Below are 27,914 nucleotides of genomic sequence, written 5' to 3'. Positions count from 1 at the left end.
CCCAATTTTGTGCATTCTGAAAATTTTTGCCAGATTTTGGCCCAGGTATCAGGAGAACATGAAGCGAAAAGAGGTATTCTGAATTTCAGCTTTGAAGGCATCCTCGATTCTCTCTCCGAAGACGTTACTTTGTGCCATCTTTGTCGACGGCATGTTCTCCTGTTACAAAGCCCAATTTTGTGCATTCTGAAAATTTTTGCCAGATTTTGGCCCAGGTATCAGGAGAACATGAAGCGAAAAGAGGTATTCTGAATTTCAGCTTTGAAGGCATCCTCGATTCTCTCTCCGAAGACGTTACTTTGTGCCATCTTTGTCGACGGCATGTTCTCCTGTTACAAAGCCCAATTTTGTTCATTCTGAAAATTTTCGCCAGATTTTGGCCCAGGTATCAGGAGAATATGAAGCGAAAAGAGGTATTCTGAATTTCAGCTTTGAAGGCATCCTCGATTCTCTCTCCGAAGACGTTACTTTGTGCCATCTTTGTCGACGGCATGTTCTCCTGTTACAAAGCCCAATTTTGTTCATTCTGAAAATTTTCGCCAGATTTTGGCCCAGGTATCAGGAGAATATGAAGCGAAAAGAGGTATTCTGAATTTCAGCTTTGAAGGCATCCTCGATTCTCTCTCCGAAGACGTTACTTTGTGCCATCTTTGTCGACGGCATGTTCTCCTGTAACAAAGCCCAATTTTGTGCATTCTGAAAATTTTCGCCAGATTTTGGCCCAGGTATCAGGAGAACATGAAGCGAAAAGAGGTATTCTGAATTTCAGCTTCGAAGGCATCCTCGATTCTCTCTCCGAAGACGTTACTTTGTGCCATCTCTTTCGACGGCATGTTCTCCTGTTACAAAGCCCAATTTTGTGCATTCTGAAAATTTTCGCCAGATTTTGGCCCAGGTATCAGGAGAACATGAAGCGAAAAGAGGTATTCTGAATTTCAGCTTCGAAGGCATCCTCGATTCTCTCTCCGAAGACGTTACTTTGTGCCATCTCTTTCGACGGCATGTTCTCCTGTTACAAAGCCCAATTTTGTGCATTCTGAAAATTTTTGCCAGATTTTGGCCCAGGTATCAGGAGAACATGAAGCGAAAAGAGGTATTCTGAATTTCAGCTTCGAAGGCATCCTCGATTCTCTCTCCGAAGACGTTACTTTGTGCCATCTCTTTCGACGGCATGTTCTCCTGTTACAAAGCCCAATTTTGTGCATTCTGAAAATTTTAGCCAGATTTTGGCCCAGGTATCAGGAGAACATGAAGCGAAAAGAGGTATTCTGAATTCCAGCTTCGAAGGCATCCTCGGTTCTTTCTCCGAAGAAGTTACTTTGTGCCATCTCTTTCGACGGCATGTTCTCCTGTTACAAAGCCCAATTTTGTGCATTCTGAAAATTTTCGCCAGATTTTGGCCAATATATCCGGAGAACATGAAGTGCAAAGAGGTATTCTGAATTTCAGCTTCGAAGGCATCCTCGATTCTCTCTCCGAAGAAGTTACTTTGTGCCATCTCTTTCGACGGCATGTTCTCCTGTTACAAAGCCCAATTTTGTGCATTCTGAAAATTTTTGCCAGATTTTGGCCGAGGTACAAGGAGAACATGAAGCGAAAAGAGGTATTCTGTATTTCAGCTTCGAAGGCATCCTCGATTCTCTCTCCGAAGACGTTACTTTGTGCCATCTTTGTCGACGGCATGTTCTCCTGTAACAAAGCCCAATTTTGTGCATTCTGAAAATTTTCGCCAGATTTTGGCCAATATATCAGGAGAATCTGGGATAGCAGATTAATGGTAAAAATTTGTAAACAGTCTAATTTTTCATTTCTTCATGTCTATAACACATTTCAAAACTTTAAACGCGTTTTTCTCAAAACACGATTTTTCAACACGGCACGCAGCATAACTCCAACAATTTTCATTCTTTTCATTCGAATTTTTAACAATATCTTTAAAATAATATTTCGAAGAGAAATACGTACGGGATTTTCGATAAGTTAATTTAAACATTACTTATTAACAAATGATTGCCCTCTCTTTATAGAAAACTGAACGCCTTTTATTCAAATACTCACCAATCACACAAAAATCAATATTTTTAAAATCACCTACGTATTTCTCTAGCTATAAACATGTAGATTTAAGTGATATTTTTGTCTTTTTTCCAGATTCAAATTTGCATCAGTTACACTGCGTGCCGCAGAGCACCTAACGCTTCAACAAGCCTCACGAGAATGGTTTCAGTGCCGCCATTTTTTAATATTTCTCAATTATCATTTTTTTTTTTAATACCTAAATATATGCTTAATAACTTCCTCCAGTATTGTTATTCTATTACCTTTCCTTCCATCCAAGAAAAATTGCCAGAAAAAAACGCTTTTTTCAAGCTGTTACAGTGGTGTTACCCCTTAAACAGTCACTGTCTCGAAACATCTGCGCCACTTCTCGCTCTTTCATTTGCTCTCCGGAGACGTTACTTTGTGCCATCTCTTCCGACGGCATGTTCTCCTGTTACAAAGCCCAATTTTGTGCATTCTGAAAATTTTCGCCAGATTTTGGCCCAGGTATCAGGAGAACATGAAGCGAAAAGAGGTATTCTGAATTTCAGCTTCGAAGGCATCCTCGATTCTCTCTCCGAAGACGTTACTTTGTGCCATCTCTTTCTACGGCATGTTCTCCTGTTACAAAGCCCAATTTTGTGCATTCTGAAAATTTTCGCCAGATTTTGGCCAATATATCAGGAGAACATGAAGTGCAAAGAGGTATTCTGAATTTCAGCTTCGAAGGCATCCTCGATTCTCTCTCTCCGAACACGTTGCTTTGTGCCATCTCTTTCGACGGCATGTTCTCCTGTTACAAAGCCCAATTTTGTGCATTCTGAAAATTTTCGCCAGATTTTGGCCAATATATCCGGAGAACATGAAGTGCAAAGAGGTATTCTGAATTTCAGCTTCGAAGGCATGCTCGATTCTCTCTCCGAAGACGGTACTTTGTGCCATCTCTTTCTACGGCATGTTCTCCTGTTACAAAGCCCAATTTTGTGCATTCTGAAAATTTTCGCCAGATTTTGGCCAATATATCAGGAGAACATGAAGTGCAAAGAGGTATTCTGAATTTCAGCTTCGAAGGCATCCTCGATTCTCTCTCCGAAGAAGTTACTTTGTGCCATCTCTTTCAACGGCATGTTCTCCTGTTACAAAGCCCAATTTTGTGCATTCTGAAAATTTTCGCCAGATTTTGGCCAATATATCAGGAGAACATGAAGTGAAAAGAGGTATTCTGAATTTCAGCTTCGAAGGCATCCTCGATTCTCTCTCCGAAGACGGTACTTTGTGCCATCTCTTTCGACGGCATGTTCTCCTGTTACAAAGCCCAATTTTGTGCATTCTGAAAATTTTTGCCAGATTTTGGCCAATATATCAGGAGAACATGAAGTGCAAAGAGGTATTCTGAATTTCAGCTTCGAAGGCATCCTCGATTCTCTCTCTCCGAAGACCTGGCTTTGTGCCATCTCTTTCGACGGCATGTTCTCCTGTTACAAAGCCCAATTTTGTGCATTCTGAAAATTTTTGCCAGATTTTGGCCCAGGTATCAGGAGAACATGAAGCGAAAAGAGGTATTCTGAATTTCAGCTTCGAAGGCATCCTCGATTCTCTCTCCGAAGAAGTTACATTGTGCCATCTCTTTCTACGGCATGTTCTCCTGTTACAAAGCCCAATTTTGTGCAATCTGAAAATTTTCGCCAGATTTTGGCCAATATATCAGGAGAACATGAAGTGCAAAGAGGTATTCTGAATTTCAGCTTCGAAGGCATCCTCGATTCTCTCTCTCCGAAGACCTGGCTTTGTGCCATCTCTTTCGACGGCATGTTCTCCTGTTACAAAGCCCAATTTTGTGCATTCTGAAAATTTTCGCCAGATTTTGGTCAATATATCAGGAGAACATGAAGTGCAAAGAGGTATTCTGGATTTCAGCTTCGAAGGCATCCTCGATTCTCTCTCTCCGAAGACGTTGCTTTGTGCCATCTCTTTCGACGGCATGTTCTCCTGTTACAAAGCCCAATTTTGTGCATTCTGAAAATTTTCGCCAGATTTTGGCCCAGGTATCAGGAGAACATGAAGCGAAAAGAGGTATTCTGAATTTCAGCTTCGAAGGCATCCTCGATTCTCTCTCCGAAGACGTTACTTTCTGCCATCTCTTTCGACGGCATGTTCTCCTGTTACAAAGCCCAATTTTGTGCATTCTGAAAATTTTCGCCAGATTTTGGCCAATATATCAGGAGAACATGAAGTGCAAAGAGGTAATCTGAATTTCAGCTTCGAAGGCATCCTCGATTCTCTCTCTCCGAAGACCTGGCTTTGTGCCATCTCTTTCGACGGCATGTTCTCCTGTTACAAAGCCCAATTTTGTGCATTCTGAAAATTTTTGCCAGATTTTGGCCAATATATCAGGAGAACATGAAGTGCAAAGAGGTATTCTGAATTTCAGCTTCGAAGGCATCCTCGATTCTCTCTCCGAAGACGTTACTTTGTGCCATCTCTTTCGACGGCATGTTCTCCTGTTACAAAGCCCAATTTTGTGCATTCTGAAAATTTTAGCCAGATTTTGGCCCAGGTATCAGGAGAACATGAAGCGAAAAGAGGTATTCTGAATTTCAGCTTCGAAGGCATCCTCGGTTCTTTCTCCGAAGAAGTTACTTTGTGCCATCTCTTTCGACGGCATGTTCTCCTGTTACAAAGCCCAATTTTGTGCATTCTGAAAATTTTCGCCAGATTTTGGCCAATATATCAGGAGAACATGAAGTGCAAAGAGGTATTCTGAATTTCAGCTTCGAAGGCATCCTCGATTCTCTCTCTCCGAAGACGTTGCATTGTGCCATCTCTTTCGACGGCATGTTCTCCTGTTACAAAGCCCAATTTTGTGCATTCTGAAAATTTTTGCCAGATTTTGGCCCAGGTATCAGGAGAACATGAAGCGAAAAGAGGTATTCTGAATTTCAGCTTCGAAGGCATCCTCGATTCTCTCTCCGAAGACGTTACTTTGTGCCATCTCTTTCGACGGCATGTTCTCCTGTTACAAAGCCCAATTTTGTGCATTCTGAAAATTTTCGCCAGATTTTGGCCAATATATCAGGAGAACATGAAGTGCAAAGAGGTATTCTGAATTTCAGCTTCGAAGGCATCCTCGATTCTCTCTCCGAAGAAGTTACTTTGTGCCATCTCTTTCGACGGCATGTTCTCCTGTTACAAAGCCCAATTTTGTGCATTCAGAAAATTTTCGCCAGATTTTGGCCTAGGTATCAGGAGAACATGAAGCGAAAAGAGGTATTCTGAATTTCAGCTTCGAAGGCATCCTCGATTCTCTCTCTCCGAAGACGTTGCTTTGTGCCATCTCTTTCGACGGCATGTTCTCCTGTTACAAAGCCCAATTTTGTGCATTCTGAAAATTTTCGCCAGATTTTGGCCCAGGTATCAGGAGAACATGAAGCGAAAAGAGGTATTCTGAATTTCAGCTTCGAAGGCATCCTCGATTCTCTCTCTCCGAAGACGTTGCTATGTGCCATCTCTTTCGACGGCATGTTCTCCTGTTACAAAGCCCAATTTTGTGCATTCTGAAAATTTTTGCCAGATTTTGGCCCAGGTATCAGGAGAACATGAAGCGAAAAGAGGTATTCTGAATTTCAGCTTCGAAGGCATCCTCGATTCTCTCTCCGAAGAAGTTACTTTGTGCCATCTCTTTCTACGGCATGTTCTCCTGTTACAAAGCCCAATTTTGTGCATTCTGAAAATTTTCGCCAGATTTTGGCCAATATATCAGGAGAACATGAAGTGCAAAGAGGTATTCTGAATTTCAGCTTCGAAGGCATCCTCGATTCTCTCTCTCCGAAGACGTTGCTTTGTGCCATCTCTTTCGACGGCATGTTCTCCTGTTACAAAGCCCAATTTTGTGCATTCTGAAAATTTTCGCCAGATTTTGGCCAATATATCAGGAGAACATGAAGTGCAAAGAGGTATTCTGAATTTCAGCTTCGAAGGCATCCTCGATTCTCTCTCTCCGAAGACGTTGCTTTGTGCCATCTCTTTCGACGGCATGTTCTCCTGTTACAAAGCCCAATTTTGTGCATTCTGAAAATTTTTGCCAGATTTTGGCCCAGGTATCAGGAGAACATGAAGCGAAAAGAGGTTTTCTGAATTTCAGCTTCGAAGGCATCCTCGATTCTCTCTCCGAAGACGTTACTTTGTGCCATCTCTTTCGACGGCATGTTCTCCTGTTACAAAGCCCAATTTTGTGCATTCTGAAAATTTTTGCCAGATTTTGGCCCAGGTATCAGGAGAACATGAAGTGCAAAGAGGTATTCTGAATTTCAGCTTCGAAGGCATCCTCGATTCTCTCTCCGAAGAAGTTACTTTGTGCCATCTCTTTCGACGGCATGTTCTCCTGTTACAAAGCCCAATTTTGTGCATTCAGAAAATTTTCGCCAGATTTTGGCCCAGCTATCAGGAGAACATGAAGCGAAAAGAGGTATTCTGAATTTCAGCTTCGAAGGCATCCTCGATTCTCTCTCCGAAGAAGTTACTTTGTGCCATCTCTTTCGACGGCATGTTCTCCTGTTACAAAGCACAATTTTGTGCATTCTGAAAATTTTTGCCAGATTTTGGCCCAGGTATCAGGAGAACATGAAGCGAAAAGAGGTATTCTGAATTTCAGCTTCGAAGGCATGCTCGATTCTCTCTCCGAAGACGGTACTTTGTGCCATCTCTTTCTACGGCATGTTCTCCTGTTACAAAGCCCAATTTTGTGCATTCTGAAAATTTTCGCCAGATTTTGGCCAATATATCAGGAGAACATGAAGTGCAAAGAGGTATTCTGAATTTCAGCTTCGAAGGCATCCTCGATTCTCTCTCTCCGAAGACGTTGCTTTGTGCCATCTCTTTCGACGGCATGTTCTCCTGTTACAAAGCCCAATTTTGTGCATTCTGAAAATTTTTGCCAGATTTTGGCCCAGGTATCAGGAGAACATGAAGCGAAAAGAGGTTTTCTGAATTTCAGCTTCGAAGGCATCCTCGATTCTCTCTCCGAAGACGTTGCTTTGTGCCATCTCTTTCGACGGCATGTTCTCCTGTTACAAAGCCCAATTTTGTGCATTCTGAAAATTTTCGCCAGATTTTGGCCCAGGTATCAGGAGAACATGAAGTGCAAAGAGGTATTCTGAATTTCAGCTTCGAAGGCATCCTCGATTCTCTCTCCGAAGACGTTACTTTGTGCCACCTCTTTCGACGGCATGTTCTCCTGTTACAAAGCCCAATTTTGTGCATTCTGAAAATTTTCGCCAGATTTTGGCCCAGGTATCAGGAGAACATGAAGCGAAAAGAGGTATTCTGAATTTCAGCTTCGAAGGCATGCTCGATTCTCTCTCCGAAGACGTTACTTTGTGCCATCTCTTTCTACGGCATGTTCTCCTGTTACAAAGCCCAATTTTGTGCAATCTGAAAATTTTCGCCAGATTTTGGCCAATATATCAGGAGAACATGAAGTGCAAAGAGGTATTCTGAATTTCAGCTTCGAAGGCATCCTCGATTCTCTCTCTCCGAAGACGTTGCTTTGTGCCATCTCTTTCGACGGCATGTTCTCCTGTTACAAAGCCCAATTTTGTGCATTCTGAAAATTTTTGCCAGATTTTGGCCAATATATCAGGAGAACATGAAGTGCAAAGAGGTATTCTGAATTTCAGCTTCGAAGGCATCCTCGATTCTCTCTCTCCGAAGACGTTGCTTTGTGCCATCTCTTTCGACGGCATGTTCTCCTGTTACAAAGCCCAATTTTGTGCATTCTGAAAATTTTCGCCAGATTTTGGCCCAGCTATCAGGAGAACATGAAGCGAAAAGAGGTATTCTGAATTTCAGCTTCGAAGGCATCCTCGATTCTCTCTCTCCGAAGACGTTGCTTTGTGCCATCTCTTTCGACGGCATGTTCTCCTGTTACAAAGCCCAATTTTGTGCATTCTGAAAATTTTCGCCAGATTTTGGCCCAGGTATCAGGAGAACATGAAGCGAAAAGAGGTATTCTGAATTTCAGCTTCGAAGGCATCCTCGATTCTCTCTCCGAAGACGTTACTTTGTGCCACCTCTTTCGACGGCATGTTCTCCTGTTACAAAGCCCAATTTTGTGCATTCTGAAAATTTTTGCCAGATTTTGGCCCAGGTATCAGGAGAACATGAAGCGAAAAGAGGTATTCTGAATTTCAGCTTCGAAGGCATGCTCGATTCTCTCCCCGAAGACGTTACTTTGTGCCATCTCTTTCTACGGCATGTTCTCCTGTTACAAAGCCCAATTTTGTGCATTCTGAAAATTTTCGCCAGATTTTGGCCAATATATCAGGAGAACATGAAGTGCAAAGAGGTATTCTGAATTTCAGCTTCGAAGGCATCCTCGATTCTCTCTCCGATGAAGTTACTTTGTGCCATCTCTTTCTACGGCATGTTCTCCTGTTACAAAGCCCAATTTTGTGCATTCTGAAAATTTTCGCCAGATTTTGGCCAATATATCAGGAGAACATGAAGTGCAAAGAGGTATTCTGAATTTCAGCTTCGAAGGCATCCTCGATTCTCTCTCTCCGAAGACCTGGCTTTGTGCCATCTCTTTCGACGGCATGTTCTCCTGTTACAAAGCCCAATTTTGTGCATTCTGAAAATTTTTGCCAGATTTTGGCCAATATATCAGGAGAACATGAAGTGCAAAGAGGTATTCTGAATTTCAGCTTCGAAGGCATCCTCGATTCTCTCTCTCCGAAGACCTGGCTTTGTGCCATCTCTTTCGACGGCATGTTCTCCTGTTACAAAGCCCAATTTTGTGCATTCTGAAAATTTTTGCCAGATTTTGGCCCAGGTATCAGGAGAACATGAAGCGAAAAGAGGTATTCTGAATTTCAGCTTCGAAGGCATGCTCGATTCTCTCTCCGAAGACGTTACTTTGTGCCATCTCTTTCTACGGCATGTTCTCCTGTTACAAAGCCCAATTTTGTGCATTCTGAAAATTTTCGCCAGATTTTGGCCAATATATCAGGAGAACATGAAGTGCAAAGAGGTATTCTGAATTTCAGCTTCGAAGGCATCCTCGATTCTCTCTCCGAAGAAGTTACTTTGTGCCATCTCTTTCTACGGCATGTTCTCCTGTTACAAAGCCCAATTTTGTGCAATCTGAAAATTTTCGCCAGATTTTGGCCAATATATCAGGAGAACATGAAGTGCAAAGAGGTATTCTGAATTTCAGCTTCGAAGGCATCCTCGATTCTCTCTCTCCGAAGACCTGGCTTTGTGCCATCTCTTTCGACGGCATGTTCTCCTGTTACAAAGCCCAATTTTGTGCATTCTGAAAATTTTCGCCAGATTTTGGCCCAGGTATCAGGAGAACATGAAGCGAAAAGAGGTATTCTGAATTTCAGCTTCGAAGGCATCCTCGATTCTCTCTCCGAAGAAGTTACTTTGTGCCATCTCTTTCTACGGCATGTTCTCCTGTTACAAAGCCCAATTTTGTGCATTCTGAAAATTTTCGCCAGATTTTGGCCAATATATCAGGAGAACATGAAGTGCAAAGAGGTATTCTGAATTTCAGCTTCGAAGGCATCCTCGATTCTCTCTCCGAAGAAGTTACTTTGTGCCATCTCTTTCTACGGCATGTTCTCCTGTTACAAAGCCCAATTTTGTGCATTCTGAAAATTTTCGCCAGATTTTGGCCAATATATCAGGAGAACATGAAGTGCAAAGAGGTATTCTGGATTTCAGCTTCGAAGGCATCCTCGATTCTCTCTCTCCGAAGACGTTGCTTTGTGCCATCTCTTTCGACGGCATGTTCTCCTGTTACAAAGCCCAATTTTGTGCATTCTGAAAATTTTCGCCAGATTTTGGCCCAGGTATCAGGAGAACATGAAGCGAAAAGAGGTATTCTGAATTTCAGCTTCGAAGGCATCCTCGATTCTCTCTCCGAAGACGTTACTTTCTGCCATCTCTTTCGACGGCATGTTCTCCTGTTACAAAGCCCAATTTTGTGCATTCTGAAAATTTTCGCCAGATTTTGGCCAATATATCAGGAGAACATGAAGTGCAAAGAGGTAATCTGAATTTCAGCTTCGAAGGCATCCTCGATTCTCTCTCTCCGAAGACCTGGCTTTGTGCCATCTCTTTCGACGGCATGTTCTCCTGTTACAAAGCCCAATTTTGTGCGTTCTGAAAATTTTCGCCAGATTTTGGCCAATATATCAGGAGAACATGAAGTGCAAAGAGGTATTCTGAATTTCAGCTTCGAAGGCATCCTCGATTCTCTCTCCGAAGAAGTTACTTTGTGCCATCTCTTTCTACGGCATGTTCTCCTGTTACAAAGCCCAATTTTGTGCATTCTGAAAATTTTCGCCAGATTTTGGCCCAGGTATCAGGAGAACATGAAGCGAAAAGAGGTATCCTGAATTTCAGCTTCGAAGGCATCCTCGATTCTCTCTCTCCGAAGACGTTGCTTTGTGCCATCTCTTTCGACGGCATGTTCTCCTGTTACAAAGCCCAATTTTGTGCATTCTGAAAAGTTTCGCCAGATTTTGGCCCAGGTATCAGGAGAACATGAAGCGAAAAGAAGTATTCTGAATTTCAGCTTCGAAGGCATCCTCGATTCTCTCTCCGAAGACGTTACTTTGTGCCATCTCTTTCGACGGCATGTTCTCCTGTTACAAAGCCCAATTTTCTGCATTCTGAAAATTTTCGCCAGATTTTGGCCCAGGTATCAGGAGAACATGAAGCGAAAAGAGGTATTCTGAATTTCAGCTTCGAAGGCATCCTCGATTCTCTCTCCGAAGACGTTACTTTGTGCCATCTCCTTCGACGGCATGTTCTCCTGTTACAAAGCCCAATTTTGTGCATTCTGAAAAGTTTCGCCAGATTTTGGCCCAGGTATCAGGAGAACATGAAGCGAAAAGAGGTATCCTGAATTTCAGCTTCGAAGGCATCCTCGATTCTCTCTCCGAAGACGTTACGTTGTGTCATCTCTTTCGACGGCATGTTCTCCTGTTACAAAGCCCAATTTTGTGCATTCTGAAAATTTTTGCCAGATTTTGGCCCAGGTATCAGGAGAACATGAAGCGAAAAGAGGTATTCTGAATTTCAGCTTCGAAGGCATCCTCGATTCTCTCTCCGAAGACGTTACTTTGTGCCATCTCTTTCGACGGCATGTTCTCCTGTTACAAAGCCCAATTTTGTGCATTCTGAAAATTTTCGCCAGATTTTGGCCCAGGTATCAGGAGAACATGAAGCGAAAAGAGGTATTCTGAATTTCAGCTTCGAAGGCATCCTCGATTCTCTCTCCGAAGACGTTACTTTGTGCCATCTCCTTCGACGGCATGTTCTCCTGTTACAAAGCCCAATTTTGTGCATTCTGAAAAGTTTCGCCAGATTTTGGCCCAGGTATCAGGAGAACATGAAGCGAAAAGAGGTATCCTGAATTTCAGCTTCGAAGGCATCCTCGATTCTCTCTCCGATGAAGTTACTTTGTGTCATCTCTTTCGACGGCATGTTCTCCTGTTACAAAGCCCAATTTTGTGCATTCTGAAAATTTTCGCCAGATTTTGGCCAATATATCAGGAGAACATGAAGTGCAAAGAGGTATTCTGAATTTCAGCTTCGAAGGCATCCTCGATTCTCTCTCTCCGAAGACGTTGCTTTGTGCCATCTCTTTCGACGGCATGTTCTCCTGTTACAAAGCCCAATTTTGTGCATTCTGAAAAGTTTCGCCAGATTTTGGCCCAGGTATCAGGAGAACATGAAGCGAAAAGAAGTATTCTGAATTTCAGCTTCGAAGGCATCCTCGATTCTCTCTCCGAAGACGTTACTTTGTGCCATCTCTTTCGACGGCATGTTCTCCTGTTACAAAGCCCAATTTTCTGCATTCTGAAAATTTTCGCCAGATTTTGGCCCAGGTATCAGGAGAACATGAAGCGAAAAGAGGTATTCTGAATTTCAGCTTCGAAGGCATCCTCGATTCTCTCTCCGAAGACGTTACTTTGTGCCATCTCCTTCGACGGCATGTTCTCCTGTTACAAAGCCCAATTTTGTGCATTCTGAAAAGTTTCGCCAGATTTTGGCCCAGGTATCAGGAGAACATGAAGCGAAAAGAGGTATCCTGAATTTCAGCTTCGAAGGCATCCTCGATTCTCTCTCCGAAGACGTTACGTTGTGTCATCTCTTTCGACGGCATGTTCTCCTGTTACAAAGCCCAATTTTGTGCATTCTGAAAATTTTTGCCAGATTTTGGCCCAGGTATCAGGAGAACATGAAGCGAAAAGAGGTATTCTGAATTTCAGCTTCGAAGGCATCCTCGATTCTCTCTCCGAAGACGTTACTTTGTGCCATCTCTTTCGACGGCATGTTCTCCTGTTACAAAGCCCAATTTTGTGCATTCTGAAAATTTTCGCCAGATTTTGGCCCAGGTATCAGGAGAACATGAAGCGAAAAGAGGTATTCTGAATTTCAGCTTCGAAGGCATCCTCGATTCTCTCTCCGAAGACGTTACTTTGTGCCATCTCCTTCGACGGCATGTTCTCCTGTTACAAAGCCCAATTTTGTGCATTCTGAAAAGTTTCGCCAGATTTTGGCCCAGGTATCAGGAGAACATGAAGCGAAAAGAGGTATCCTGAATTTCAGCTTCGAAGGCATCCTCGATTCTCTCTCCGATGAAGTTACTTTGTGTCATCTCTTTCGACGGCATGTTCTCCTGTTACAAAGCCCAATTTTGTGCATTCTGAAAATTTTCGCCAGATTTTGGCCAATATATCAGGAGAACATGAAGTGCAAAGAGGTATTCTGAATTTCAGCTTCGAAGGCATCCTCGATTCTCTCTCTCCGAAGACGTTGCTTTGTGCCATCTCTTTCGACGGCATGTTCTCCTGTTACAAAGCCCAATTTTGTGCATTCTGAAAATTTTTGCCAGATTTTGGCCCAGGTATCAGGAGACCATGAAGCGAAAAGAGGTATTCTGAATTTCAGCTTCGAAGGCATCCTCGATTCTCTCTCCGAAGAAGTTACTTTGTGCCATCTCTTTCTACGGCATGTTCTCCTGTTACAAAGCCCAATTTTGTGCATTCTGAAAATTTTCGCCAGATTTTGGCCAATATATCAGGAGAACATGAAGCGGAAAGAGGTATTCTGAATTTCAGCTTCGAAGGCATCCTCGATTCTCTCTCCGAAGACGTTACTTAGTGCCACCTCTTTCGACATCATGTTCTCCTGTTACAAAGCCCAATTTTGTGCATTCTGAAAATTTTCGCCAGATTTTGGCCCAGGTATCAGGAGAACATGAAGCGAAAAGAGGTATTCTGAATTTCAGCTTCGAAGGCATCCTCGATTCTCTCTCCGAAGACGTTACTTTGTGCCATCTTTGTCGACGGCATGTTCTCCTGTAACAAAGCCCAATTTTGTGCATTCTGAAAATTTTCGCCAGATTTTGGCCAATATATCAGGAGAACATGAAGCGGAAAGAGGTATTCTGAATTTCAGCTTCGAAGGCATCCTCGATTCTCTCTCCGAAGACGTTACTTTGTGCCATCTCTTTCTACGGCATGTTCTCCTGTTACAAAGCCCAATTTTGTGCATTCTGAAAATTTTCGCCAGATTTTGGCCCAGGTATCAGGAGAACATGAAGCGAAAAGAGGTATTCTGAATTTCAGCTTCGAAGGCATCCTCGATTCTCTCTCCGAAGAAGTTACTTTGTGCCATCTCTTTCTACGGCATGTTCTCCTGTTACAAAGCCCAATTTTGTGCATTCTGAAAATTTTCGCCAGATTTTGGCCCATGTATCAGGAGAACATGAAGCGAAAGAGGTATTCTGAATTTCAGCTTCGAAGGCATCCTCGATTCTCTCTCCGAAGACGTTGCTTTGTGCCATCTCTTTCGACGGCATGTTCTCCTGTTACAAAGCCCAATTTTGTGCATTCTGAAAATTTTTGCCAGATTTTGGCCCAGGTATCAGGAGAACATGAAGCGAAAAGAGGTATTCTGAATTTCAGCTTCGAAGGCATCCTCGATTCTCTCTCCGAAGACGTTACTTTGTTGCCATCTCTTTCGACGGCATGTTCTCCTGTTACAAAGCCCAATTTTGTGCATTTCTGAAAATTTTCGCCAGATTTTGGCCAGATATCAGGAGAACATGAAGCGAAAAGAGGTATTCTGAATTTCAGCTTCGAAGGCATCCTCGATTCTCTCTCCCGAAGACGTTGCTTTGTGCCATCTCTTCGACGGCATGTTCTCCTGTTACAAAGCCCAATTTTGTGCATTCTGAAAAGTTTCGCCAGATTTTGGCCCAGGTATCAGGAGACCATGAAGCGAAAAGAGGTATCCTGAATTTCAGCTTCGAAAGGCATCCTCGATTCTCTCTCCGAAGACGTTACTTTGTGCCATCTCTTTCTACGGCATGTTCTCCTGTTACAAAGCCCAATTTTGTGCATTCTGAAAATTTTCGCCAGATTTTGGCCAATATATCAGGAGAACATGAAGCGAAAGAGGTATTCCTGAATTTCAGCTTCGAAGGCATCCTCGATTCTCTCTCTCCGAAGACGTTGCTTTGTGCCATCTCTTTCGACGGCATGTTCTCCTGTTACAAAGCCCAATTTTGTGCATTCTGAAAATTTTCGCCAGATTTTGGCCCAGGTATCAGGAGAACATGAAGCGAAAAGAGGTATTCTGAATTTCAGCTTCGAAGGCATCCTCGATTCTCTCTCCGAAGACGTTACTTTGTGCCATCTTTGTCGACGGCATGTTCTCCTGTAACAAAGCCCAATTTTGTGCATTCTGAAAATTTTCGCCAGATTTTGGCCAATATATCAGGAGAACATGAAGCGGAAAGAGGTATTCTGAATTTCAGCTTCGAAGGCATCCTCGATTCTCTCTCCGAAGACGTTACTTTGTGCCATCTCTTTCTACGGCATGTTCTCCTGTTACAAAGCCCAATTTTGTGCATTCTGAAAATTTTCGCCAGATTTTGGCCCAGGTATCAGGAGAACATGAAGCGAAAAGAGGTATTCTGAATTTCAGCTTCGAAGGCATCCTCGATTCTCTCTCCGAAGACGTTACTTTGTGCCATCTCTTTCGACGGCATGTTCTCCTGTTACAAAGCCCAATTTTGTGCATTCTGAAAATTTTTGCCAGATTTTGGCCAATATATCCGGAGAACATGAAGTGCAAAGAGGTATTCTGAATTTCAGCTTCGAAGGCATGCTCGATTCTCTCTCCGAAGACGTTACTTTGTGCCATCTCTTTCTACGGCATGTTCTCCTGTTACAAAGCCCAATTTTGTGCATTCTGAAAATTTTCGCCAGATTTTGGCCAATATATCAGGAGAACATGAAGTGCAAAGAGGTATTCTGAATTTCAGCTTCGAAGGCATCCTCGATTCTCTCTCTCCGAAGACGTTGCTTTGTGCCATCTCTTTCGACGGCATGTTCTCCTGTTACAAAGCCCAATTTTGTGCATTCTGAAAATTTTTGCCAGATTTTGGCCCAGGTATCAGGAGACCATGAAGCGAAAGGAGGTATTCTGAATTTCAGCTTCGAAGGCATCCTCGATTCTCTCTCCGAAGAAGTTACTTTGTGCCATCTTTGTCGACGGCATGTTCTCCTGTAACAAAGCCCAATTTTGTGCATTCTGAAAATTTTCGCCAGATTTTGGCCAATATATCAGGAGAACATGAAGCGGAAAGAGGTATTCTGAATTTCAGCTTCGAAGGCATCCTCGATTCTCTCTCCGAAGACGATACTTTGTGCCATCTCTTTCGACGGCATGTTCTCCTGTTACAAAGCCCAATTTTGTGCATTCTGAAAATTTTTGCCAGATTTTGGCCCAGGTATCAGGAGAACATGAAGCGAAAAGAGGTATTCTGAATTTCAGCTTCGAAGGCATCCTCGATTCTCTCTCCGAAGAAGTTACTTTGTGCCATCTCTTTCTACGGCATGTTCTCCTGTTACAAAGCCCAATTTTGTGCATTCTGAAAATTTTCGCCAGATTTTGGCCCAGGTATCAGGAGAACATGAAGCGAAAAGAGGTATTCTGAATTTCAGCTTCGAAGGCATCCTCGATTCTCTCTCCGAAGACGTTACTTTGTGCCATCTTTGTCGACGGCATGTTCTCCTGTAACAAAGCGCAATTTTGTGCATTCTGAAAATTTTCGCCAGATTTTGGCCAATATATCAGGAGAACATGAAGCGGAAAGAGGTATTCTGAATTTCAGCTTCGAAGGCATCCTCGATTCTCTCTCCGAAGACGTTACTTTGTGCCATCTCTTTCTACGGCATGTTCTCCTGTTACAAAGCCCAATTTTGTGCATTCTGAAAATTTTCGCCAGATTTTGGCCCAGGTATCAGGAGAACATGAAGCGAAAAGAGGTATTCTGAATTTCAGCTTCGAAGGCATCCTCGATTCTCTCTCCGAAGACGTTACTTTGTGCCATCTCTTTCGACGGCATGTTCTCCTGTTACAAAGCCCAATTTTGTGCATTCTGAAAATTTTTGCCAGATTTTGGCCAATATATCCGGAGAACATGAAGTGCAAAGAGGTATTCTGAATTTCAGCTTCGAAGGCATGCTCGATTCTCTCTCCGAAGACGTTACTTTGTACCATCTCTTTCTACGGCATGTTCTCCTCTTACAAAGCCCAATTTTGTGCATTCTGAAAATTTTCGCCAGATTTTGGCCAATATATCAGGAGAACATGAAGTGCAAAGAGGTATTCTGAATTTCAGCTTGGAAGGCATCCTCGATTCTCTCTCTCCGAAGACGTTGCTTTGTGCCATCTCTTTCGACGGCATGTTCTCCTGTTACAAAGCCCAATTTTGTGCATTCTGAAAATTTTTGCCAGATTTTGGCCCAGGTATCAGGAGACCATGAAGCGAAAAGAGGTATTCTGAATTTCAGCTTCGAAGGCATCCTCGATTCTCTCTCCGAAGAAGTTACTTTGTGCCATCTCTTTCTACGGCATGTTCTCCTGTTACAAAGCCCAATTTTGTGCATTCGGAAAATTTTCGCCAGATTTTGGCCAATATATCAGGAGAACATGAAGCGGAAAGAGGTATTCTGAATTTCAGCTTCGAAGGCATCCTCGATTCTCTCTCCGAAGACATTACTTAGTGCCACCTCTTTCGACATCATGTTCTCCTGTTACAAAGCCCAATTTTGTGCATTCTGAAAATTTTTGCCAGATTTTGGCCCAGGTATCAGGAGAACATGAAGCGAAAAGAGGTATTCTGAATTTCAGCTTCGAAGGCATCCTCGATTCTCTCTCCGAAGACGTTACTTTGTGCCATCTTTGTCGACGGCATGTTCTCCTGTAACAAAGCCCAATTTTGTGCATTCTGAAAATTTTCGCCAGATTTTGGCCAATATATCAGGAGAACATGAAGCGGAAAGAGGTATTCTGAATTTCAGCTTCGAAGGCATCCTCGATTCTCTCTCCGAAGACGTTACTTAGTGCCACCTCTTTCGACATCATGTTCTCCTGTTACAAAGCCCAATTTTGTGCATTCTGAAAATTTTTGCCAGATTTTGGCCCAGGTATCAGGAGAACATGAAGCGAAAAGAGGTATTCTGAATTTCAGCTTCGAAGGCATCCTCGATTCTCTCTCCGAAGACGTTACTTTGTGCCATCTCTTTCGACGGCATGTTCTCCTGTTACAAAGCCCAATTTTGTACATTCTGAAAATTTTTGCCAGATTTTGGCCCAGGTATCAGGATTCTAACTTATACTACTAATTACATACTTTCAGTGATACCTATATTACAATAATGCAAAAAGTATTTATGTAATTATAAAGTATCGCTTCAGTTTTGCTATGAATCCACGTTGGCAGTCCTCTCGAGTAGGCGCCATCTCGTATCTACTACCTCAACTAAATTTGTCTCGTGACTTGCTATATATTATCGCCAATATGGCGGAACTCTGATTTGGGAATGTAGTCACGATTTTTCGTTTTTCGTTCTTATATGAGCAGATTTTTGCCTAGGAGAGGTCTCTTTCGAAAGAAGAAGATTCAATGCGGAGCGCTCCGCTCACCGTTTGAGTCACAAAACTCTTTTAGTGACCTAAAAATGCTTGGATTCTGCGGGTATATTTTGTCGACTTTTGCTTTACTTTGGACACTGATATTATTACATATCAACACAATCTCGTTGCACCATGAGCAGAGCGCTCCGCATTGAACCTTCCTCTTTCGAATGAGGCCTTGCCCAGCCCCAAATCTGCTCATATAAGGACGAAAAACGAAAAATCCCGAACCCATGTTTCGGGCCAGATTGTGTCGGTATACAGCGCGCTGCATTACCCGTGTCTACCCTCTTAAAGTTTATACGGTTCATACGCGGTCGAATGCTGAGCGCCCGAAGTGAATGGACAGGCGAGCCACGGCTGCTGGTGCAAAGCTATGCGAGAAAGAGCGGCGAATCGTCGATGCAATTCTGCTCGGGCATCGATTGTAAACACCGCGAGAGTTTACGCGCGAGAGATGGATTTTCATGGGCGAAAAAGAGGAGAGACTGGAACGATAGATATAGTGGATGGGAGCTGGCAGCGGGTCTGCGGTGGCGGTGGCGGCGTGCCCACTTGGAGTGTGCATTACGAAGGGGCAGGTTTATCGTAAATAATTGCGCGGACCTTATTCGCATTTTAGCCTATCGAAATCCGGCTGCGATCCAGGCGTGCCTCTCGCGCGTTTCGGACCTCTCGGTTACGGGAGCAGGGTAAATATTAATTTAAACGGATTTCCAAGCAACCCCTCGGTCCGCGTATCAACGGGAGGGCCAGCCAGCTCGCGCTAGCAAGCTCCAACTTCGTTTCGCGTTACGAAAGGTCCGTCGCGTTTTCTGCTCGCTTGTACGGGCACAATGCCCCGCACAATGGAGAATAGAATTCGGCAGCGCGGATTAAATAATGAAAATTTCCCGCTGTCCTCCGGCCAACCGCGAAATTGAATTTATATGTGGAGGGACCGTTATTGGCGTTTAAGTATTATTGCTTGCTTGCTTGTTTGGTATGCCGTTGTGTTTCCCCTGCTTTTCCATCATCGTCATCCGTTTTACGCGCGGTCGGCGCGGCGCGTGTTATTCTTCCCGATCCCGACCCGCTTGGGGCTAAAAAGACCGACGAGTTAAGGGAACCGGTGAGAGAATAGCCAGCTTCTGCGAACTGGGACACGATCGGTTTTTACTCCGCGCATAAATAATTTGCGCTTGCAAAAATAGGCATCGGACAGGAAGATATAAACGACAGAAGTGTATGGCGGCAGCGACTCGGATCTCGATTCGAATCGAGCTCAAAATAGCTCACCCTCCAGTTGTGCTTACCCCTTTAGGTACAGGTATCGATGGCGGGCCAATAAGTGGAATTCGGTCGAATTTAATGGAATTTTGACGCTGCACACACGGTCTGTCTGCAAATATACCATTAGGGGAAGGTGGGATAGTTGATCAGCGGGGATGCATGATCGCATCAGCATTTTAATTAATATATTGGCAATTTGCGCCTGCTGTCACGCTATCGTGGTAATGTTTGCATTATCGCAACACTTTACGTTGCAGCTTTCTTTTGGGAGCATCGAATAATGTTGTTAGAAGCTCCGATCTTATTTGCAGCCAGAAAGAAAATATTTCGGTCTGCTTCTTGTTCTTTCTCCTTTTCGAGTAAATATGGCATTTTCAACGCTTTGAAATATATTAAGTAAAAACAGCAATTTCTGGTCTATTATTGCTATTTATTGATTCATCTAAATATTTAAAGTAAGTTTAATTTTTCATCTTATTCAAATCGAGTGCATTGAGGGATACTTGATCAGTGTGCGAGGTGGGATACTTGTACAGCTGAAAATGCCTCCCAAAAGAACCATAGAACGGTTAATGAAACAGGAAAATACGGCAAAAAAAGTGAGAAGGAAAATGATTTCTTCATCATCATCATCTTTCAGTAATTCTTTCTTTTTATATTCCCTTTATTTCATGACGAAGATAAATATTTTTTAGAAATTTAATGTGTTATTTCCTCTCATAGTTCACTGATCAAGTCTCTCCTTCAGTGGAGGATACTTGTGCACAACATCATTGCCAGAAAATGTTGAAAGTCAGTCATTAAAATTAGTTTTCAGCTCTCAAATTTCTACAAGTATATTGAGAATATTCTAAGAATCAAAACTTACATAATTAAATACAAACAAGGCAAGCCATTATCATTATTTGAATAAAAAAAAAACTGTGATAAACCATCCCACCTTTCCCCTACTGTGTAATAAGTAAACGCCGCGATAGACTGGAATCTTCGATGCAGCTATTTCCGAACTGTACAGATTATAATTCGGTGCGGTGGCTGGCTGGCTGGCGGTTGCGTTTAATCGAATCCCGAGACTTTTAACGCCATCCCCGATAATAGGGTCGCGCGAGAGCGACACGCCACTGGATAATCGGAATTTATTCTTCTTTAGAATTGAGTCGAAACCAACTTGCAACTTTATCTCAGCATCTGACCACTACCGCCTCACCTTCCTTATCCTACCCTGGCAAACCCTCCTCTTACGCCATCCCAATGGCGTTGCTCTCTTTCTTTCGCGATAAAGGTGGCGCTCGGAAAGAGGGTGGCCAGCGCCTCCGTTGAGCAATCGCGATCTGTCTGTCGCGGATTATTCGCTCATCGCGTTTCTTTAACGAGATAAGTAACACAAAACCAGCGAGCGCCGCAGACAGGGAGCGAAAATACGATTCTCGGGAGGATGCGACGAAAGGCGACACAAACAAGTACTCGTTATTCCTGTCTTCCCCCCGCATCTCTTTTCGCCACTTGCTTGGATTCAGTCCTGCTGCGGTGGCGGTCGTGGAAAAAGCATAGAAAGCTTTGCAGAGCCGGCGACAAGGCAGCCATTGATTTACAATGATTTTTATCGAGAGGAAGGTCGGCCAGTTGGTGAGTCGATCGTCTTTGACTCTATCGATTTCAAGTTCGTGCTCTTCTATATTCATTCGTAAGGTGTCGGAGGGAAATGAGGGAAGAAGCGCGCGCGTGTACCTATGATTGCACGTAGGTACCTACTGTGCTGTACGGGCACGGTTTCGATACGGTATGCAAAGCGACTGCGTTTAACCAACTTCTCGGCGAGAATTTCCATTAGTCTGGATGGTCTGTGGATGGTTTAGGCGGGTCGAGGACAATGGCAAGGATACACGCGATTGGTGGCTGGCTGTTTCGGGAGAAGCGGGATCGAGCCGTCGCGTCGAACGAATCGGAATCAACGCGTCTGGTAGCGCGGATAATTCAATTTGAATATGGATGCGCGTACCGTACCATCGTCAGCGAGGAAAATCCGTGAGACGCCGCTCCCCGCGACGATCCCACGATCATTTACGATTTACGCGGATCGCGTCCACTTGTCACCTTTCGCGACGCGTGCGCGGCGCCTCGTGAATCAACGCCGACACTCCTCCCTCGAATGTTAATAGCTCGACTAGCATCCACGATTAGCTCGATAAGTTTTTTTCACTCGAGAGTTAGGGAGCCGAGTCGAAGCCACGGCACGGGGATCCCATCGCGGCAATCTCTCGGTTTTAAGAGGGTCTCCACGAGTCTATAACGATGAGCGGGACGACGCGACCGAGAACGCCACAGGGCCTGCGCTAAATTTATGCAAATATATGCCGGCAATATTCTAAATAAGTAGCTTCCCCACCCGAGCCTCGTACATCTAGCGCCCATCGTCCCGATATCTCCACGCTCTCCTGCCTGTAAATTCCACCGAACAACCAACCAACCAACCAACCAACCCAACCACTTTGCCTCGACGACTATGAAACGACGACAAGGACGAGGACGAGGACGTTTCGATGAATCCTCGTGGCCAAGATCCAAACGGCAGTCGTTGAACGTCGTCGACGAGCAGCAAAGTGAATTTTGAACGAAAAGAAAAGCTCTCGGCCACTCGACTCGCCTGCCTTTGAAATTTTAATTTCAAATAACGGGACGGTATTCGAGCCGCGGGAGAACGCGCGTACCAAGCGGAGCCGCGGCAGCCAAGAGACACATCCGAAGAGCACTTTCGTATCCCGTTTTTAGCCGAGCCAGCTAAGTCCGACGGAGCGGTGCCGGCGGCAGCGGCAGCCGCTCCTAACTGGCTTTTAACGTTAACAGTGCTTTCAGAGCCATTTAAACGGCATTTACGAAACAGAGAAGAACGCAAAACTTTACTACGCTCCGAGCTCTCGCGATCTTTTTACTTTTCCCGCCCGCGATACCCGGCAAATTAAATCCGCCGGGGACCGACCGAGTTTATTTCCCGGTTCCATCGAGGAGTACTTTGCGCGTTTCCTCCGCACGACGAAATTTCGTAGATCCAGGGGCCATCGGGCGCGACCTTCTCCGCAGGGCAAGAAGGAGCTGGTGATTTAACGCGCCCGCGAAGAGAGAAGAAGCGAACACCGAGCCACGTCGGAAGAGCGGTCTTACCGAGGAACAGAGGAACAAGGTGGGACCCGGTGAGCATAGATTAGGTAGGTTCCGCGTGGTAGGCGGTAGGTGACACGCCACCCTAATCAGCACTCGGGCTCTTAACGCGGTTAATTGCGCTTCAATTAACAGCTCCTACCGGCGTGACTTTCTCGCTCTCGGTCCGCGGAAACTTTTGCAATCGTCGGCCACAGCGTGCAATTAGCCAGCTAGATCTCTCGCGCATTAAGGAGGTCCCGTAAAAACCGCGCCAAGATGCAGCCGGCAAAATTACGCCAAGATAAAGTCCAAGTTATACTCGTTAGAGAATGACGGACTCTGCTGCCATCGTCCGCTCAACCTCTGCGAATATTCTCTCGTTTTTTTTTTTAACAATTACGCGGTAAGAGGGTTGCGAAAGGCATTTCGATAGCCGGGCAGAAAAATGGGTGGGTGGAACGTATATCGCTCCTTCGACCTTTCTCCTCCCTCTCTCTCTATCTCATGTCCCTGCGGGTGCTCGGTTCATCTTCGTTAAGAGGCTGATCCTCGCGGCGTAAAGGAGCGCTGGAAGGGCAGACGCGAGCGTAAAGTGTAAGGGAAAGAAAGAGAAGCTATCCGTAGAAGCTGGATTCCGAGGCGGCCGCGATCTTGGGTCGATATCGAGCGCTCGTGGCCGTGGTCGCGGTTGCGGACGAAGAACGGTCCACGAATAAATCACGGAATCAATTCCGATAGGTAGCCGGTGCCCCATAAATAAAATGCTCTAGATATCGTAGATCGGCCGCCGGCCGAGGTCGGTACATGGAAGAAGGGGGGAAACAAATGACAGCGCATAAGCGGACAGAAACGTTGGAAAGTTGGTCGGTGCTAGGGTCGACACGGGTTGCGCGCGCGATATTTGAAATTCAAAGCGTGCCAGGGGGCTCGCAGAGCCAGCCCGATAAGAGCCTCGGAGACTCGCTGCAAAAATACACATTAGCGGATTTGAAATTTAGATCCGGCGCCGGTCATCCAGGCGAAATTGAGTACCGGCCCTCGAAAACAGGCCGATTTACGGCGGTTTACTGCGACTCTAACGAGGCCCTCGAAACCAACCGCGGAAGCATAGATTTACACGCGGCTACGCGAAAGAAACTGCTTCAGACGCTTTCGTCCCTTTTTTTCCCTTAACCCTTTACGTCTCAGCCATCTCTCCATCTGCTCCTCTCCTTAGCCGAGCCTTCGACAAATCCACAACGCGATCGTGGGGACTTTCGCTCGCCGTACACACACACACGCACACTACTCGCACGCGTTGGGAAGCTGTATATAACGCGCGTCACTTACTCGTACTTACTTGTCATGTACGTGATGTACTGCGAGTCGCTGATGTTCCCTGAAAGAAGCTCGTTGAGTCGAGTCGTAGCGCATCGTCGCGGAGGACGCTTCGTGGGCCTCGAAGCGTTCCCCCACGCAACACTCAAGCCCGCACGAGTACTGAGATCCCTGTTCTCTGTCCAGAGACTTACGACGTTTCTGCGAGCCGCGGCGAACACAGTCGCGAGAGGATACAGAATAATCGCATGCGAGTTCCGATCGGCGGCCGATCGTTACCTCGGTGGTCGGCCACGGTTATCGTCCCCGGTAGCTGCCTCGCGTGCACAAATATTCGAAATATTCATACGCGTAAACGCGGCTAATGAAAGCTTTCTGAAGGGCGCAAAACAGCGAGAGGAATTTGCACGCGTAGGTACGTTTACTCTTCGCACACGCTGGCTCGTAAAACGTTCGAAAGACTGGTCGTCGCCTCGAGCTCGCGATGTTTTCACGTTAAATAATTATTATTCGTCCCTCTGTGCGGGGGCGAGCGCGCGCCTTTGTTATTCCTCCGAGTCGCCCATTTTCATCTTTTATATTCTTTATCGCGCGGGAACGCATGAATCGCTAATTTCGCGATCACGTATTCAACGCGATCTCTCACTGGTCCCCGCGCCATGCACGGCTCGGAGATTCTTACTTAAAGATCCGCAACACCGGGATCCGTTTGCCAGCGTTTCCAACGCATCGGGTAGTATGTAAATTAACTGCTACGGGGGGGGAGAATCTTGGCCGTTAACTGGCGGCATAATAACGCAGCCAGGGTATCGGTGTTCCTGTTCTATCTCCGGCTCGTCGCCGGATCCCCTGGTGCTGGGGAACGCGCTAGGTACGCGCCGAATACCCTTTTAACCGTTCCGATCTTTCTCCTCTGACGTCGATCTATTAGTTAAATGTTTCACCGATTTTTTTTCTTCGCTCGAGATAGAGCAGCTCCTCGATAACTCTCGGATCGAGGCCGCGCGCCCTCGACATTTATCTTCGCGAGCAGCCAGCCATGCATCTTCCCGCCTTTGAAAAATTCCTCGGCCTGGCTGGTTGTCTCCGAGTCGAGGCCCCTCGCTGGGACACGCGCTTCCACCGGGCGAACCAGCCAAAGCGGAGCTTCGACTTTAACCACAGAGACACGCGCCTCTTATAATTAGTCGCCTAGCGTGCAACGACGTTAAATTAATGCCCCCACGCGGAGCACCGCGAGCGAATTTTCCTATGGCGGTGACTTGCTCGATCTAACAGGGGATGAAACTCCGCCCCGGCGAAGGGTTCCATCAGCTGGCTTGCAGCGGGAAAGAAGACTCGATTTTCGACGAGTAAAATCGCGTCTCGGTAATTGCGAGCAGCCAAGCGAGTGCGGCTAAGGGTGGCTGAAAGAAAGAGCCGAGCAGCTGCAAGTAGATATCGAAGCAGATCCACGGTATGGCCGCCATGCGCCGCCATTACCGTGAAAGCACGTCGACAACGTAGTCGGCGATCCGCGCATATCGTAGCTGACCTATATACTACCCACGGCGAGCGTGCCAAAGCGAGAGATTCGTATCGCGATCAGGGTTGCGCGGGCGGATGCGAGCGCGCTACTTTCACGCGGCCGAACCGATTTCAACGCTAGACGAAAGCATCGATTCGCTTCGTTTGCGTTTGCCGACCATCCTACACTCCTCTGCGCGTACGCTCTCGACCCTATTTGTTTTTCATCCGAATCCAACCAGGCACCCCTCCGTCTATCGAATTTCACACCGTCGCGGTCCGAGCGAACCGGTCCACCGTGCTCCCTCCTCTCCCTTCGCTATCCGCTTTCAAGAAACCGAAATCTGAATGAAGCAAAAGCATACAAGCACCAGCGGGTGGTGCGCGGAGGTGGTGGTTAATCTACGAGTTAAAAGGATCCAGGCCGCCGCGACGGATCGAGCCGATCGCTTTTAAACGATACGGAATAATTCACGAGAAACTGGCAACGCGGGCACGTTACGATTCGTCGGGGTATTCGCGGCAATAATTGATAGCAGTCTCGCGCAGAGCGTAAATAAAAGTTGGGGAAACGCGGGGATCGATCGATGCTAACACCGGGGCGCAAAAGGGAGCTACGTGAAATTTTTATCATCGCTCGTTCACCGGAATCTTTCTCCTCCGTGCGGCTTATCACGGCAACGAGTTTCGTCGAAATTTCCACGATTACGCGACCACTAAACGATGCCCAGAAGAAGCGAAGAAACGAAGAAGCTGCCGGACGCTCCGCGTGGCGGAAAAAAGACGAGTTCGATTAAATTTCGGCGCGGTTCGGCCGAAACTAAATGCTGGCTCAGGAAAAAGGGGTGAATCGATAGCTTCGACCCCGATTAATTTCGGGGAGTCGCGGCCGTGTGTCGGGGATCACGTTTAACGTTCGGACGTTGGGACGTTTGGTTGCGGCTGGACGCGTTCAAGAGGACGGATTTCTCATGGGGATCCTGATCTACGACATCGGCGTGGCCAATCGAAACACGAAGCGGAGAGAAGCCTGCACGAATTCGTGACTCCGTCGCACTACCACTGCTGCGATCAAAGTGCAACGAAAGATTGACCAACCATCGTGTTCGCCTGTGTCCGTGACTGGCATAGTCTGCTCAGAAGCAGTCCACAGCGAAGGAAAGATTTTTTCTCCGAGTGAATCGGTAGGTCGCGCGTATATATACCATTGCGAAAACAATAGGCATATCTGTTGAGCGTGAAGGGCCGGGAGGTCCGATCGGAGTGGAGTCGTCTCGGAAACGAAGCCTGCGAGTGGGTGGTGGAGGGATGGAGATTTCAATAGTGGATGCCGCGGCGGTGTCGTCGTCGGCAGTTCCGTAGCTGGAATGGCCTAAGAGGGCGGAATTGATTAAATAATTGGCCCCTTAGATCGGGGGCTAGTTTCTGGAATGAATACGCTGGCTCTCGGCCAAGGCTCGTTCGTGCTGTCGAGGCCCCGGGAGGAGGAAGGGAGGACGAAGGGCGGAAGGGGTTGAAAACCACTCCTTCGCACGAAGTACTTGGCGCAACCACCACGAGAACACCGTTACGTTAGGTGGATCGACCGAGCCCGCCACACAGATCGACTACGAGTCCCGTTTGCCCTCTCACGCGGCCGGACGACACCCAGCTCTCCACCATTATACCTTTTAATTCTTTCCCGGCTCGTATCTGACCTGCCAATGCCACGTCATCGAACGTATTTCACCGCCTCGACGAGCCGCGTTAATTAACGTACCTTTATGCGAGCCGGTTCGATCGTAGTTTTTGCTATCGCGAAAAACGCCCACTCGGCTCGCACGTCCCACGATAACGGCCAACCGTCCAGTTTAAAGCGGTCCTGCGAATTTTCCACCCCCATTTTCCCCTCGTTCGTTTATCTAGCCCCGGCGAGATACGTGGCCGGCTGGCGTTTCGTCCATGTATCGCGTCGGTGCGTCACGATACCGAATCGGCATTTTCCAGCGCTCCCTTCCGACCGGTCAAGCCCCGACGTAAGGAACGAACGCCCGCCAGTTTCTTTGCCCCTCCGTCGCATCGGATGCAACGCAGCCTCCTCTCCCTACGGAATAAGTAGAAGCGGTTTAATTTTACTGGGCTGCCGGGCACCCGTTAACACCCCCGACGCGTTAAAGACCTCTAGACTTGGCGTGTTGGCTCTTCGAGAAACTCGTTTCGCTTGATAGGAAGCGTGCGATTAAAGCGACTACTGGCTGCGTTGCTATACTAATTAGAGCTCGGTTTCCATGACGCGTTGCACAGCTCGTGCGGTTCGACGTTGATGTACGAACTTGAATCGGGGTTCGTCGACGAAACAATTCCGCACTGCAAATCGATTATCGTTTAACACAATTACCAACGTACTTGCCTCCGTATTACAGCCTCGATGCGATCATCATAACCCCGAACGACACGTATCGTTTTCGACGTCGCAACGACGTCGGGAATGGAGGACGAAGCGAGACGACGCGAAACTGGCCGAAGCGTTTTCGTAGGTCTTTCTATCTGAAAGGACATAAATACCCGTCGGGTTTTTCGGATTTATATATCGCGCGTATCAGCGATCTCATTTGCATGGAAAATTTACTGTGCGCGACGCACCCTTTCTCCCG

General features: G+C 45.9%; 1 protein-coding gene across 6 annotated transcripts in view; it reads right to left on the bottom strand.

Moving 5' to 3' along the window:
- Lar (tyrosine-protein phosphatase Lar) overlaps positions 1–27,914 on the bottom strand; it is a 219,864-nt gene that overhangs the window by 94,632 nt on the left and 97,318 nt on the right. For 5 of the 6 annotated variants that reach the window (XM_076823994.1, XM_076823999.1, XM_076823997.1 and 2 more), the window contains exon 4: positions 23,798–23,836. The exons of the other annotated variant lie outside the window; for it this stretch is intronic. In XM_076823994.1, coding sequence (XP_076680109.1) covers positions 23,798–23,836 — 39 coding nt within the window. The remainder of the gene's footprint in view (positions 1–23,797; positions 23,837–27,914) is intronic. 6 annotated transcript variants of the gene reach the window in all.

The sequence above is a fragment of the Andrena cerasifolii genome, chromosome 12, assembly GCF_050908995.1.
Source record: "Andrena cerasifolii isolate SP2316 chromosome 12, iyAndCera1_principal, whole genome shotgun sequence".
Classification (NCBI taxonomy): domain Eukaryota; kingdom Metazoa; phylum Arthropoda; class Insecta; order Hymenoptera; family Andrenidae; genus Andrena; species Andrena cerasifolii.
Note: the sequence above shows the minus strand (reverse complement) of the source record. Positions and strands in the feature narration are given on the sequence as shown.